We start from the raw sequence: 13,994 nt of genomic DNA on the forward strand, positions 1-13,994 counted from the left end.
ACAAAAAGTTATAACATCATTTCGCCTTTGTTCTATTTGTTTTCCATCTATACGAACATAGCCTTGATGTTCTGTGTGGGACTGTGGGAGGCATTCATAAATAATATTTGGTATAATGAGCTTAATAATAATGTGCAGCAATAATTTACAAGCCAAGGAGCTCATTGTGTAACAATTTGATTTTCCTTTTGGAAATGCGAGTATAACAATTCGGACCTCTGAATTCCATCAAATTATGAGGGAAAAAACCATAATCTTTTCTAGAACGTGTAAGCTTAATTAAGCTTGCTGGTCTTGCTCAGATGCCAGAAAGAATTTTTTCTAGAAAAGTTTGCCAAAATCTTAATCTTTTCCACCTGCTTTTTACCAGAAAAGGATGCATACCCAATATATGTTCCGGTGTAAAATCATGCCGCGTTAATATACCCACCACGGGCGATCTCTGTAGTCACCATGAACAAAATAAAACTTAGTTTAGTGAACTGTAGAACAAAATAATAATAATAATAATAATAGTGCATTGAATTTAAAAGGATTTCTTTACAAGAATTGTATAACAACATATAAATTTAGCACCCTAGTTAACTTTCTGAATAAAAAATTGAAAAGCTGCAACATGATATAAGCAAATTACTTACACCGGGTATCTTGGGTATCACGAGCAAGTGTCTTAAACCGACCTCTCGAAAAAGTATAAGAGCCTTTGCCAGTGACATTGTTTCCACAACAGTGTAAGGCGAAGCATTAGTAAAAGGATGCAGATCGATGAACATGCCCATCTCTTCCTCTGTTAACTGTATATCCTCAATCTTCACACGTTCAACTGAACCCTTCTTTGCAAAATCATCTGATGAAAACTTCCTCACGACATCGTAACTATTCGCCATGGGTGATGGCAAGAAAGCTTTCTTCTTTAACAATGTGATAAGATGGTCGCGAAGGATTATACCGAATAAAACCGGAGCTTCCGAACGCGGAGGCTCGTCAATAACAGGGAATCCGTTGTGTGCTGTTGTTGTAAGGATAAACACTATGTTGCGAACCTTCTCTATGCCATTAAACATCTGAAGCGGGCCTATAACTACATCACCTACTGTTAACTGCCTCATATATGGTTCGGCGTGAGTTTCTAAATAAGGCAAACCTTTGGCTTTCATTATAAGGTCATATACATTTGCATTGAAAACATTTGCTACACTCTTGGAGACCACAAGCACCATCATTATTAAGGGTAGCAGTAACAGGTTATTGGTCAGTTCTAGCATAATTACACACAGAGAAACCGTCGTCCTCATAGATCCACCGAGAAGAGAAGCGGCGCCAAGTACAGCATAAAGGCCATTGCTAAGATTGGTCCGTTCTCCAACCAATATTCCAACCAGGCGCCCATACGATGCACCAGTCACGATAATTGGCACAAACAGACCGGCCGGGGCAACAATTCCACAGCTAAAGATACTTAAAAAGAGACATATGATAAAAAAAACCAACATTGACGAAAGCTCGAATTCATTGTCAGTGTGCATGCTAAATAGGTTTCTGATAGCATCGTCATTTGTGTTAAAAATGAGACTGGCAAGGCCATTGTAGTGATTAGGAGGGCATTGGAATTTCTTGTAGATACCAGATCGACCTATTGTTGGACAAGGCTCAACAGCATCAGGAGGACAAGGTCGGCATTTTGCAAGCCATGGCAATCCGAAAAGAAGACATGATGTAAAAATGGAGATTAAACAAGCAAGAAAAAGTCTGCAGATAGTGCCTTTCCTGCAAGAGTAAATAATTCGAAGAATGAGCTTGGACAGACCACAACAGTGTACAACGTTACAAAAAGTTAAATTTTTGCCATGTTGACTTAACTACAAAAGGTGAAACTTACTCGTTGATAACATTGTATATGCGAAGAACTTTGTTCGTCATAAAATTAAATAAGCTTCCAAGTAACCCTCCTACAACAGCAAGAATAAAAACAGGAGGAACATCTACCAAATGGTATGAAATACTTGCTGAATAAGCATCAAACATTATCAGCCCCCCTTTACCGAATAAACCGCATTTGTCGCTTAGACATACATCAATCATAGCTCGAAGGAAAATTGCAACTGTTGCTGTAGTAAAAAAAGCTCTCCATAGAAGGGCAGTTCTCCACCTGTAGAACAGAATACCTTTGAGACAATTTCCATCTGAAGAAAGAAGGTTTTCAATAAAAAAACATGACAAAATACCTAGAAACAATATTCAGATAAACACCTAGAAACAAGCTCGTTGAACAGTTAATGAAAAGTCGTTCATATGACAAAAATATGATTCCAATCCTCAAGCAAAACATTGTGAAAATTGAGAGTTTACAACAATAAAATTTTATGTTAGGAAGATAGATAGGCATACAAACCAAGATGCCATCTCTTCAAGAGCAAACAAGACGCCGCCAACAGGGGCACGGAAAGCAGCAGCAATCCCAGCTGCTGATCCACATATTATTAGATCCCGTCGATCACGGTCGTTCTTAAAAAATCTTAACCATCTCCATGTTATTCCATATCTTTTGGAACCTCCCTGACCCAACAATGCTGCCACACATGCACCTGTATGCACCATAGGCCCTGCCTTCCCAATAACAAGAGAGCCTGACACTGCTGTAATGCTTCCAATAATCTGTAGATAGAAGCAAGCAACAAGAAAGTAAATCACTTTTTCAGAAAAAAAAACAACACTTCCTGTTGGACTATATCTAATAAAGGAAAGTAGAGTACTAGTTAAGAAACAACAGTGCCAATGATGGATTATGAGGCTGAATTCTGTTGTTGGTAAAAAGGTACTAAAGCATGTGCTCTATGCGTTAAGGAAAGAAAAGATAGGATGACGCAGTACGGAAGCGTAGGGTTAGCAAGCGCTAAACATAGAAAAGAACAAGTTTGCAAGCGACAAACCTATCAAAATAAGGGTTCCGGAATCCACCAGAAATTGAGACAAAATCTCGAATATTATTAATGAATGAAAAAGTGTGCCTCTTAGGCTACATAAGTTCTACTTTATATAGTGAAAGAAATAACAAACCCGTGGGCCAAAATAAAATAAAACGTAATAATAATAGAGAGTTCTAGAAAATTACTAAGATTTGGCTAAATAATAAATACTACTAAATTACTAATAAAACCCTCCATAAAACCCTCCTGCATCAGTCTCCTCCACCTCCGAAGAACTCGACCCCGAGTTCTCATTCTGATGAAAAACTCCCATGCCCGTTGACTCCTTCAATGAACAAGAGACCACCTGGATCCCATTGTTGGAATTGTAAAGTAGAAGTTATGTGATTCATTCCTTCCACTTTTGATACATCAATTTTTTCATTCCCTAGATAGTGGAATTTCACAGTAGGGTTAAGCCTTGGATCATTGTTGTTCAGTTTAAGGTACCCTTTTGAAAGAGGCATTGCAATGTTAACCCTTGATTTATTGATGCTTAGTGGAAGTGTTGATGCTTCCACTATGATTTTCAAGTCTTCTGTTATGCCTGCAATTTGTGGTGGATCAACTAAGATTGCTATGCAAGGGTTGTCTTGCATTCGGTGACCAACCTGTTTCATTTCATGAACTAGTGGAATGTTGAATTTTTTTAATTGTTCTTTTGATCCAATGCCACTTATAATTAGAAACAAAAGTTGAGGGCTACCTAATGCACCTGCTGATAATATAACATCACCCCTTGAAGTTGAATGGTTTGGTTTCTTGATGTAGGCTTCATATGTTTCATCTAAACTTCCATTACTCTTGATGAACTTGATACCCTTGGCCCTTGTTTCATTCTTGTCACCATTGTAATAAAAGATTATGCTCTTCACGTGGCATTCACAAGAATTGTGAGTTTCTTTGGATTTCCAGCCTCAAGAAGATCAGCTGAGGCATGTCTTTTTCCAAATCCATTTAACACACTCCCATAGATATTGGTTCCTCGATATGTTCCAAACTATAACCATTGTAGTTCAAAATTTCTGTTTCAAGAAGACTAAATTCAGCAACAGATTGCCATGGTGTGAGAAAGAAAAGAGGAAAAACAACTTTTGATTCCACCCATTCATAAGCTTCTTTAACAAGTTTCTTATCCCAACCAACTTTACCAACAAATTCATCACTTGCTCTACTATAAAATCCACCACTTATAGCTGATGAGCCACCAAGAACTCTTCCTCTTATATTGCTAACACCATCTTCTGAAGTGAATCTTTGTGCTACTGACATATGATTGTTGTCCTTTAGAATCAGTGGAAAACCATAGTATCTTCTATCAATCACTAAGGGATTTCCATATGGTGAACCACCTCTTTCTATTAGTAGCACATAAAATTTCTCTGATATAGTAGTTGCTAAAGGATAACCACATGTACCTCCTCCAACTATAATGTAGTCATATGATTTCCCTGCTACTTCCTTAACATCGTAAGTCATGTGCCACTGTCTCTTACCTCTACATATAGTTAAAAACATGTCCTCTGTAACTTTACAATCTTCTTGCGTCATTCTCTCCAACATTCCTTCAGCTGGCCTAAACTGATTCACAGAAACTAGCCTATGAATCATTGCACCGAAAGTATTGTGATCGTGACGAAATCCATTGCTATACTCATCTGTTGCAGACTCAAACATAACAACAGCCTTGTTTATGTCCTTTTCGGCTCTTATTATCTTCTCAACTAGTGAATTTGTAATTTTCTTTGGCCACTTAAACAAAGTTTTACTATCCATAATAACCCAAATTGAAAATACCTTGGATGAGGGTGTTGGGTAAAGCGGTTCTAGGTAAACTGAGTGTTGTAGCCATGGTGGTACGAGCGGCGGCGGCAGAGCGGGAACTAAGTCCGGTGGATTTGTCCCAAAAAGTTCGAGAATTCGACAAGGTGATTCTTCTGCTGCTACTTCCTTGGTTGCGACACATTCTTTAGGGAAAAACTCCAGTTTCATTAAAGGTTGTACATCATGAATTGAACCGGCATTCAGTTCATCTATTTGTTGAGACATTCTTTGCTGAAGTTGTATAGGAGAGCCTGATGGTTTCTGCATTAGACCCTTACAGGCTTCTGCTTCAATTAACATATTAGCAGAATTGGGAATTATACCATCCCAATCACAGTCTGAACTTTCTTTCACCCTTTCGATCGATCTGACTTGTTCCTTGAAGATGCAACTCAGCCTCAACTGAATTTGTTATATAATTTTTCTGAGCATATGCATCATCCGATACAGCTTCACCAGACAATTCCAAAAGTGTGTTATCCTCATCACCACAAAGTGTAGGATCATAACCAGGACTACCACAATTATCTGATGCCAAGCAATGATGATTAGGTATCAAATTTTCTTGCTCTTTTGTCATCCCCTTCAGCCAAAACACAGTCACGAGCCTCATGATGCAAATCTACACCAACATGCTTCCCATTATTTTGCAAGGAGCAACCAATTACATCGTTCTCGGTTTGATGAGCATATGATTCATTTTTGTTGTCTCCATTGATAACAAGTATGTTGAATTATGAAAATCGGCTTCATTAACGACATGATCCGCCTCCTCAATATATCCACCCTTCACCGGCGGTTGATACATCCGTGGCGACGAGAGTTGCTTCCTCTCCAATTTTTCAATTGAAACAAGCGGCGAGAGAGACAATCTACCGCGAGAGTTAAATCTTTCATGCATCAACTGTTTAATCCTTCTCCAAGTTCGAATAGGGTTCTTTCTTTGTCTCTCGTCTGCGAACAACGAGTCTATCCTACCAAACGGATGCGGTACTTTTCAGTTTGTTTACAACCATCTTAACCTTCTTACTTTACGGGACGTCCATGACGTTGAAAAATCTGTCAACATCAATCTCCCAATCCAAAAATTCTTCTACATCCATCGTTACGTAAAACAATGGAATATCAGCCTTTACGCGGTAATCATGGTGATTGTTATTACAAACCCTAATAATTGGAATTGGTCCACCTCCCTTGTTCGCAATGTTTCGTTGTTGTAGTTGCGGTTGTTGTTGTTGATGTTGTCAATCTTAGATGTCAACGCCGCCATCTGATCTAACAAAGCTTTGATGGTCGTGATGCTCGTGGTAAGAGTCGCGGTTATGCCGACCAACTCTGCTTTCGTCATCGGTTGATCTCCCATGGCTGATCCGTTAGGAAAAGAACGGGGAGAGAAACTGCTCGATACCAACCGACGCAGTACGGAAGCGTAGGGTTAGCAAGCGCTAAACCTAGATAGAAAAGAACAAGTTTGCAAGCGACAAACTTGTGAAAATAGGGTTGCAAGCGACAAACCTATCAAAATAAGGGTTCGGAATCCACCGAAATTGAGAGAAAATCTCGAATATTATTAATGAATGAAAAAGTGTGCCTCTTAGGCTACATAAGTTCTACTTTATATAGTGAAAGAAATAACAAACCCGTGGGCCAAAATAAAATAAAACGTAATAATAATAGAGTTCTAGAAAATTACTAAGATTTGGCTAAATAATAAATACTACTAAATTACTAATAAAACCCTCCATAAAACCCTCCTGCATCATAGGATATCGGAGAAAAGTAAACAGTAGGCAAGGCTACATTGATATAAGGGACTGAATCATTAAATTTGTGGATGCAATGCACTTATGTATTGATTGAGATTCCCTAATGTGATCGTAAACTCAAAAAAGACCTAAACAATGTAATTGGCACTTGACAGTTTGGCATAAACTAACCAAATTTTGGTAATCCCATCTTCCAACTAAAACTATTAAACAAGTCTTCATGTAACTATTGATCTCCACACAAGACCAAACAATTTTAGCATCACATATTATAATTTGCTTATGTGGCTTAAGAACTACAAAAGAACTACGGGAATATGATCACAAGAATCATAGTATCACATAGAATGTCATAATAAATCAATGTCATGTGTAATATTTCCATCGTACTAACGAGCTCGTTATCTATGTCACCCTACGAAGGAAAAACCTCAACATTCAGAGGAGTGTCGTATTGTACTCATTGTATATTGCATACCTTAACAAAAAGAGTCCGTACAGTAAAAATTCCAGGTGCATCAACACCATTTAGGTAAGCCTTCACCTCTGATATGCCTGAACCAGCAGCAGCAGGTGCTATAAAAGCCGTTATTATAGACGCAAAAAGCGTGAGACTCAAATTTGAAGCAAAAAATATAAAAAAGGCAAACATAAACCTGCAATCAATTCGAAATAAGTTTTATCAGCAACATAAACAATAAAGTAATAATGGCATACAAAGAAAGAAAAAAATAAATTAAAAATCTCAAGGGAACATAGATAGTACCTCCTTTCCAACATCATATTGGATGTGGTGACAAACTTGATACCAGCAAGATTCTCAACAGCAAGATTGTTACAAAACCCAATAAAACCAACAATTAAACCAATCATAAAACACAATAGCCACTTCATACATATATACTGCAAAATCTGAACAACCCCTCTACTTCTCCAATCCTGCTTGAAGAATTCATTCTCAAAAATCCTGCAAACCCATAATAGAAACTGAATCAATTAAGAACAGGGTCATACAAAAATTCAAACTTTGAAGAAAAGAAGAAGACCCAGATGAAAAAAACAAAAAACTAACTCATAATCAAGACTCTCAATAGGGCAGACATTGGCACCAACGATGGCAACTTGTGAAGTGGAGTTGATAATGGATCTTTGAGAAGATAACAAGGGTCGGCGAAGAAGGGGTTCGGATTCTCCATTAGAAAGATGGTTATTGGACATGACAGAGATTATAGTAGCAGTTATTTTGTGAGTGTTGTGTCAGTGTGTGTGGTTTCAGACACGTGAGGTTGACATGGTGAAAACAGTCAGCGAGAGGAGACGAGGAAAGGAAAGAAATGAAATATTTGTAGTGTTTAACGTTGTACTTGTGATTGATATAACAAGGTTAAAACAGGAAATTTCTCAAAAGACAACAACGTTTGTGGCGTGAAACATGGTGGAAGGAGTGTGGTGTGGACTTGAGTTTCGTTTCTGTATTTTTGACACAGTTTAACTCTTTGCAGATCACGAATCTCCAAAGCCTTTGGACAAAAGGTAAACGTAACAGTAACACATTTCAATATTAATAAAATCGAAATGTAATAATGGTAGGCGAAGAAACAAGTGATCATCTTAATCTTAATATATATATAAATGTTAAACAGTGCTGATTAACCCTAATCCCGCCACTGTTTAACCTAATCCCGCCTTTTTTGAGGGTTTAAAAAATCTTTATGAAAAAACTCTTTGCAAGGATTCGAACCCACAACATTATGGTTCCCTGTAAGCACTCCAACCACTAAGCCAATAATTGTTTCTGTGATATAATTTTGATTCCACTGCCTCATATCCAATACCAAACACCCTCATTAAAAAACTAATTAATCCATTTTTCTTTCTTTACGGAATTGAACATTGAACGTTTACGAACCCTTTATTCCTTTGATCTCAACCCGGAAAGCAGCGGTTTCCATCCATTTCTTCCCTTTTTCCTTCGATTTATCCTAAAAATTGTGACTGTGATGCGAGATTTCGTCCATACTAACTTATTAATGGTATGATCCCTAAACTAATTTTGATATAAATGCTATTTTATTCATTTTGATTTTGTGGATTGTGATTGTGTTAGTTTTGATGAAAGTTGATGCTTGAAATCCTATTGTGATTGTGTCAATTTCCTTGGTTGTCAATGCTTTAAATAATAAGACACTTAAGGCTTTAAGTAATAACACACTCATGCTTTAAATTGTAATGGTTACTATTGACACTTTCAATTCCAAATCGTATTTTCGAATGTTTAATAGTTACTTATCTACTCTTTTTAGACTGAATGTAACTTGATTTGTGATATTGAAAATGATTTTAATTTGAATTATTCAATAATATAATTGTAGTATTTATTGAAATCTAATACAAAATACATTTATCCAATTTGATGTTTATATTGTCAAAAAATTTGAAACAAACAAAAAATACCCGTGCATCGCACGGGTCAAGGTCTAGTTGTAAAATAGAATTGAATAATAATAAACTGATTAAATAATTAATTAGTAGAATTCAAGTTTGATTTTTAAATGAAATATTTATTGGTCAAATATTTTATCTCGATGTCAAATTCTGAGTTACTGTAAGGGTTAAAAAAAAGGTTTGAGAAGTCTAGGGTCGTGAAAGAAAAAGTTTAGATGAAAATCAAATATGATAGAGTAATGGAGAGGATGTCATTGATTTCGATACAATGACTTTGATGGCAAGAAACTCGTAGCATCTTTAGTGTATTTTATGAAAGAGTAAATAGGCAATTACCTCGAAATTGTAAGTTTCGTCAATTACCCTTTTGAAATTAACAAAACGTCAATTACCCCCGAAATTGCACAACGTTAATCAATTTACCCTCCGTCAAATTTTTCGTTAGTCAACATAACGTTTTGCAAATACCCCCATGAAGTTTTGCACTTATGTGCAAAATGCCCCTAAACTTAAAAATTTATATGTTTTTTTCTTATCCTTGACTCAAAAGATATTAAAGACAAATAATTAACGGTTATCTTTAATATTTAAGGTTACAATAATAATATATCCTCTAAAAATAATGCGAAATTAATAACTTCATATTACTTTAGCAAAATGCATGTTTAGTTCAATTTTTAAGATAGAATAATTTTATTCAAACTTATCTTAAGAAACTGCTAGAATTAATTATTCATGAGTAATGCGTGTCTCTAGCTTACTTTGTTGTTAATTGACGTGTCTCTATTTAAATAAGTCATATGTTATGGAGAATTGAACAATCAATTGGCATAACGAAACAAAATAAAATAATGTACCCCTTTAAGAATGAAAGAGCAATGTAAAATATTAAAGTTAATCGTTAATTGTTTGTCTATAATATTTTTCGAGTTAAGGATAAGAAAAAAATATAAATTTTCAAGTTCGGGGCATTTTGCACATAAGTGCAAAACTTCGGGGTATTTGCAAAACATCATGTTGACTAACGAGAAAAATTTGACGGAAGGGGTAAATTGATTAACGTTGTGCAATTTCGTAGGGGTAATTGACGTTTTGTTAATTTCAGTGGGATAATTGACAAAACTTACGGTTTCATGGGAGTAATTTTGGTAAAATGAGAGAGTAATATAGAGTGAGATGTATACACAAACTTACGATGACTTGCTTTAAAGGTAGTGAATTCATATCCAAAGTTTAGGTGTATTTAAGATAAAGTTAACTTAACAAATCAAATTCATTGCGTAAAAGAAAACAAGTTAAATTCATTTAAATTAGTTAAAAAAATTCATTTTCAATACCCACTTTATGGTTTTGGAAGCAAGCAATGTGTAAATTGTTAAGTACATCAATTTAACAAAAAAAACATATTAATACTTCTTCAAGAAAAAAATTAATACGTCGCTTGGAAACAAACACGTCTATGAAAAGACCACATCGTTTTTTTTTTGAAAGAGAATGTTGTTGAACAACTATAATTTGTAAACTTGAAGCGTACATCATCCGGTCACAAATATAAAGAAAACTTACTTTTTAGGTTCATTCAAGAAATGATCTATATGTGGTCTACTCCATCCGGTCACTATTATAAGCAAATTTCTACTTTTTAGATTCATTCAATAAATGATGTATGTAGTCTACAATATAGACCACATACATTATTCATTGAATGAATCTAAAAAGTCAAAATTTGCTTATAATAGTGACCTATGAGGAGTATTTAATAGTCCACATACATCATTTATTGAATAAACCTAAAAGTGAATTTTTGCTTATATTTGTGACCGGATGGTGTATATACTAAAACATTTGGGTCGGGGGGAGTAGCCTACCTTGGACACGGTATACGTCGACTCTAAGGGCCGACAATGAACCGAACTAACTTGAATATAGTTTAGAACTAGACTCGCCAATTAACTCGTTGAATTTGATTCATAAACCAAATGAGTCAAACTTAAATTGAAAATTAAGTTCATTACGCAAATAAGCTGAACTTGAGCTATATATAATTCAACTCATTTGGTTCATAATTTAACTCGATGTATAAACCGAGTTATTTATTACTTGCTATATATATTATTACGACTTTTTCGATATAAGAATATTTGTTAATTTAGGAGGAGTGAGGAACATTAAGTGACTTATGTATGAAAATGTTGACTAGTCGAGATACCCGTGCTACGGCACGGGTAGCGCGGCTTTGCCGCGCCGTATGGCCGCGGCTCCGCCGCGTGTCGCGGGCTCTCGCCGCGCTTGGCATAGTGATTTTTTTGTCCATAGTGAAAATATGTAAAGTATTTAAAGCATAATAATGTATATATTGATCGGTAGTAATAAAAAATGACAAAATAATTAAATTTTAATATGAACAAATATATATTATTTAGATTGAACACCCCTAAATTTTCTATTGGATTGGTTCGGTTTTGAACACCCCTAAATAGGTGTGTGTATTACAAAGTATAAATTTGATGTAGTGTATTATTTAGATAAATGACATCATTAGAATTTTGTAAAATTTGATAAAGTATATAATTTAAATGGATCTAATCATTTTCAAATAGTTCATCTATAAATGTATTATTCGGGTGTATTTTGAGGCGGGAACAACTCGGCAAATTCGAATACGCCATTGTTTCCGCAAGTGAATGAGGATAAGCTGGTTTGGAACCGGAGAAAAATGGACCATATTCAATTAGGAGTGCTTACCGGGTTTGTGTGGAAGAGATTGTAGATATGTCTCATTTACACGGGAATGGTCTTTGGGGTGGAATTTGGAAATTAAAAGTTCAACCTAAGGTTAAGAATATGGTGTGGCGAGTGTGTAAAGAATGTTTACCTACTCGTGTGCGTTTGAAATCTAGAGGAGTAACCGTCCGTCGTCATGTGTATTTTGTAACGACCCTCACGAGGATTGTTATCATATGTTTTTCCACCATTGTACGGCGAGTTGGGATTTGGAGAGGTACGGGTTTATGGCGGGTGATAGAACCGCTTCGCATAGGTTTGATGATGCATCGGAAATTATTTTCTATCCGTTGGAACATGGTTCGGCGGTGCAATCCGAGCTACTAGTCACAATTATGTGGAGCATATGGAAGAGTAGGAATAATAAGTTATGGCAGCAAGTAACAGAATCAAATGGAAGTATAATTGAGCGAGCAAAACATCTCCTTGAGGATTGGAGAAATGCAAACATGAAGCAGCAAGTGCGGACATCTCGGCAAGGAAATGCAAACATCATGCCGCCAAATTCACTACGAGTCACGACGGGAAGCAATGAAGAGACTAGGTGGGAAAAACCAATGCGTGGACGGGCCGAAATGTAACGTGGACGCTTCGTTCTCATCTTCCACTAATAAAGTGGGTGTAGGTATGTGTATAAGGGACGAAGAAGGATGTTTTATTCATGCAAAAACAATGTGGCACACACCGTTATGTTCGGTTGATATTGGAGAATCATTGGGGCTGCATCACGCTATCCGTTGGGTTCATGAGCTACAACTACAAAATGTGGATTTTGATGTAGATTCGAAGCGTGTAGCGGACTATCTTAACCGAGGCAATGATGATATCACGGAATTTGGGGTCATTATGCATAGTAATAGACACTATTGTTCTCTTTATTTACCAAACTCTCATGTTGAGTTTTCTAGGAGGCAAGCGAATGGGGTTGCCCATGAATTAGCAAAGGCAACTCTTTCCGAGTCTAGCTTCCGTATTTTTGATTATGTTCCAACATGTATTAACGATTTGATATCTAATGAAATGCAATAAGCATATTTCCTTAAAAAAAAATTAGTTCATAAATAGAATTTCTTATTACCAAAATAGGTATATAAGACACCTCAAATTCAAAATGCACAATTCAAGGTTGTTATATTGTTTTCCTGTCAAAAATATTTTGATATAGCATTTGTTATGTATCTTACGTAGATTATTTTTGACTCAAAAGCTATCTTTAATATAAATTTAAAAATTAAAGATTTTTTAAACTTAAAAAATTAATTTAAGTTTAACAATTAGTAATGGCAAACAACACTAATGCATTCGATTGCAATTTAGCCTTCTATTAACACATCTATTTACAACTTTAAAGTTAAAATAATGATCAATCGCACAACTTCATCTTCCTCCCCGTGAGATGTACGGGTTGTAAACATTTAGAGCTGTCAAAACGGGCCGGTCCATTTAACCCGATTAATTATAGGGTTTGGATCTTAAATATTGAGCCCGAATTTTAATAGCTTTTTTTGCCCGGTCCTAAAAGCCTGGTACCCGTTAGGGCTAGCCCGAACGGGCCGTGGGTAGCCCGTTAGCCCGCATAACAAAAAAAATCCTATAAATTATATATATTTTTCAAATAATTCTTTACTTAGTTGATTATCAAAGTAAAAAATAAAAGTGAAAATTCAATGAATTAACACGTATAAATGTAATATAAAATTATATTTACTCGTTTCGTTATTTATAATTTTAAAGATCGAATATATAAATATCTATAACCATAACATATCTAATTTATTTAAAATTGTTTTCCTCGCCATTTTAGTTTATGACTAGTGTACGAAAATGTTTACAATTTATTTTTGTGCTAGACATTATTTAAACATATTAAAAATATTATTTATAAAAAAATTTATAGAAATATTTTATAGTACTTTTTTATATAAAAAAAATGTAATTTTTAATACGGGCCGGCCCGTTAGCCCGCGGCCCGTGTAGGACCGGGCTCGGGTAGTATATTTCAAGCCCGTTTTCCAATCGGGTTTTTTGGCCCGGACCGATAAAGCCCGAAGCCCGTTTAGGGCCGGGCCGTCCGTTTTGACAGCTCTATAAACATTAGTAAATTAAAGGTTACACCAATAGTTTTGAAAAATAAAAAAGTTACACTAACCATTTTGTTTTTGACACCAAAGCATTGGGATGATACGAGATCTTTTTAAGATAAATTTTG

At 35.7% G+C, this 13,994-nt stretch overlaps 1 protein-coding gene and 2 pseudogenes across 1 annotated transcript; 1 reads left to right on the top strand and 2 right to left on the bottom strand.

Moving 5' to 3' along the window:
* Positions 1 to 93: 93 nt before the first annotated feature.
* LOC146902310 (putative chloride channel-like protein CLC-g) lies at positions 94 to 7,903 on the bottom strand. The gene is made up of 7 exons (XM_085733338.1): positions 7,629 to 7,903; positions 7,323 to 7,523; positions 7,035 to 7,212; positions 2,393 to 2,655; positions 1,880 to 2,149; positions 639 to 1,767; positions 94 to 442 (listed from the first exon to the last, which is right to left on the bottom strand). Exons 1-7 carry the CDS (start codon positions 7,772 to 7,774, stop codon positions 299 to 301), a joined length of 2,331 nt encoding a protein of 776 aa, XP_085589464.1. The 5' UTR covers positions 7,775 to 7,903; the 3' UTR covers positions 94 to 298.
* On the bottom strand, positions 3,072 to 5,214 carry LOC146902311 ((R)-mandelonitrile lyase-like; annotated as a pseudogene).
* A 4,109-nt stretch (positions 7,904 to 12,012) lies between the features above and the next one.
* On the top strand, positions 12,013 to 12,814 carry LOC146902312 (uncharacterized; annotated as a pseudogene).
* Positions 12,815 to 13,994: the final 1,180 nt, after the last annotated feature.

This window comes from Medicago sativa, chromosome 8 (genome assembly GCF_051527215.1).
Source record: "Medicago sativa cultivar Bolivia chromosome 8, Bolivia_mono, whole genome shotgun sequence".
Classification (NCBI taxonomy): Eukaryota; Viridiplantae; Streptophyta; class Magnoliopsida; order Fabales; family Fabaceae; genus Medicago; species Medicago sativa.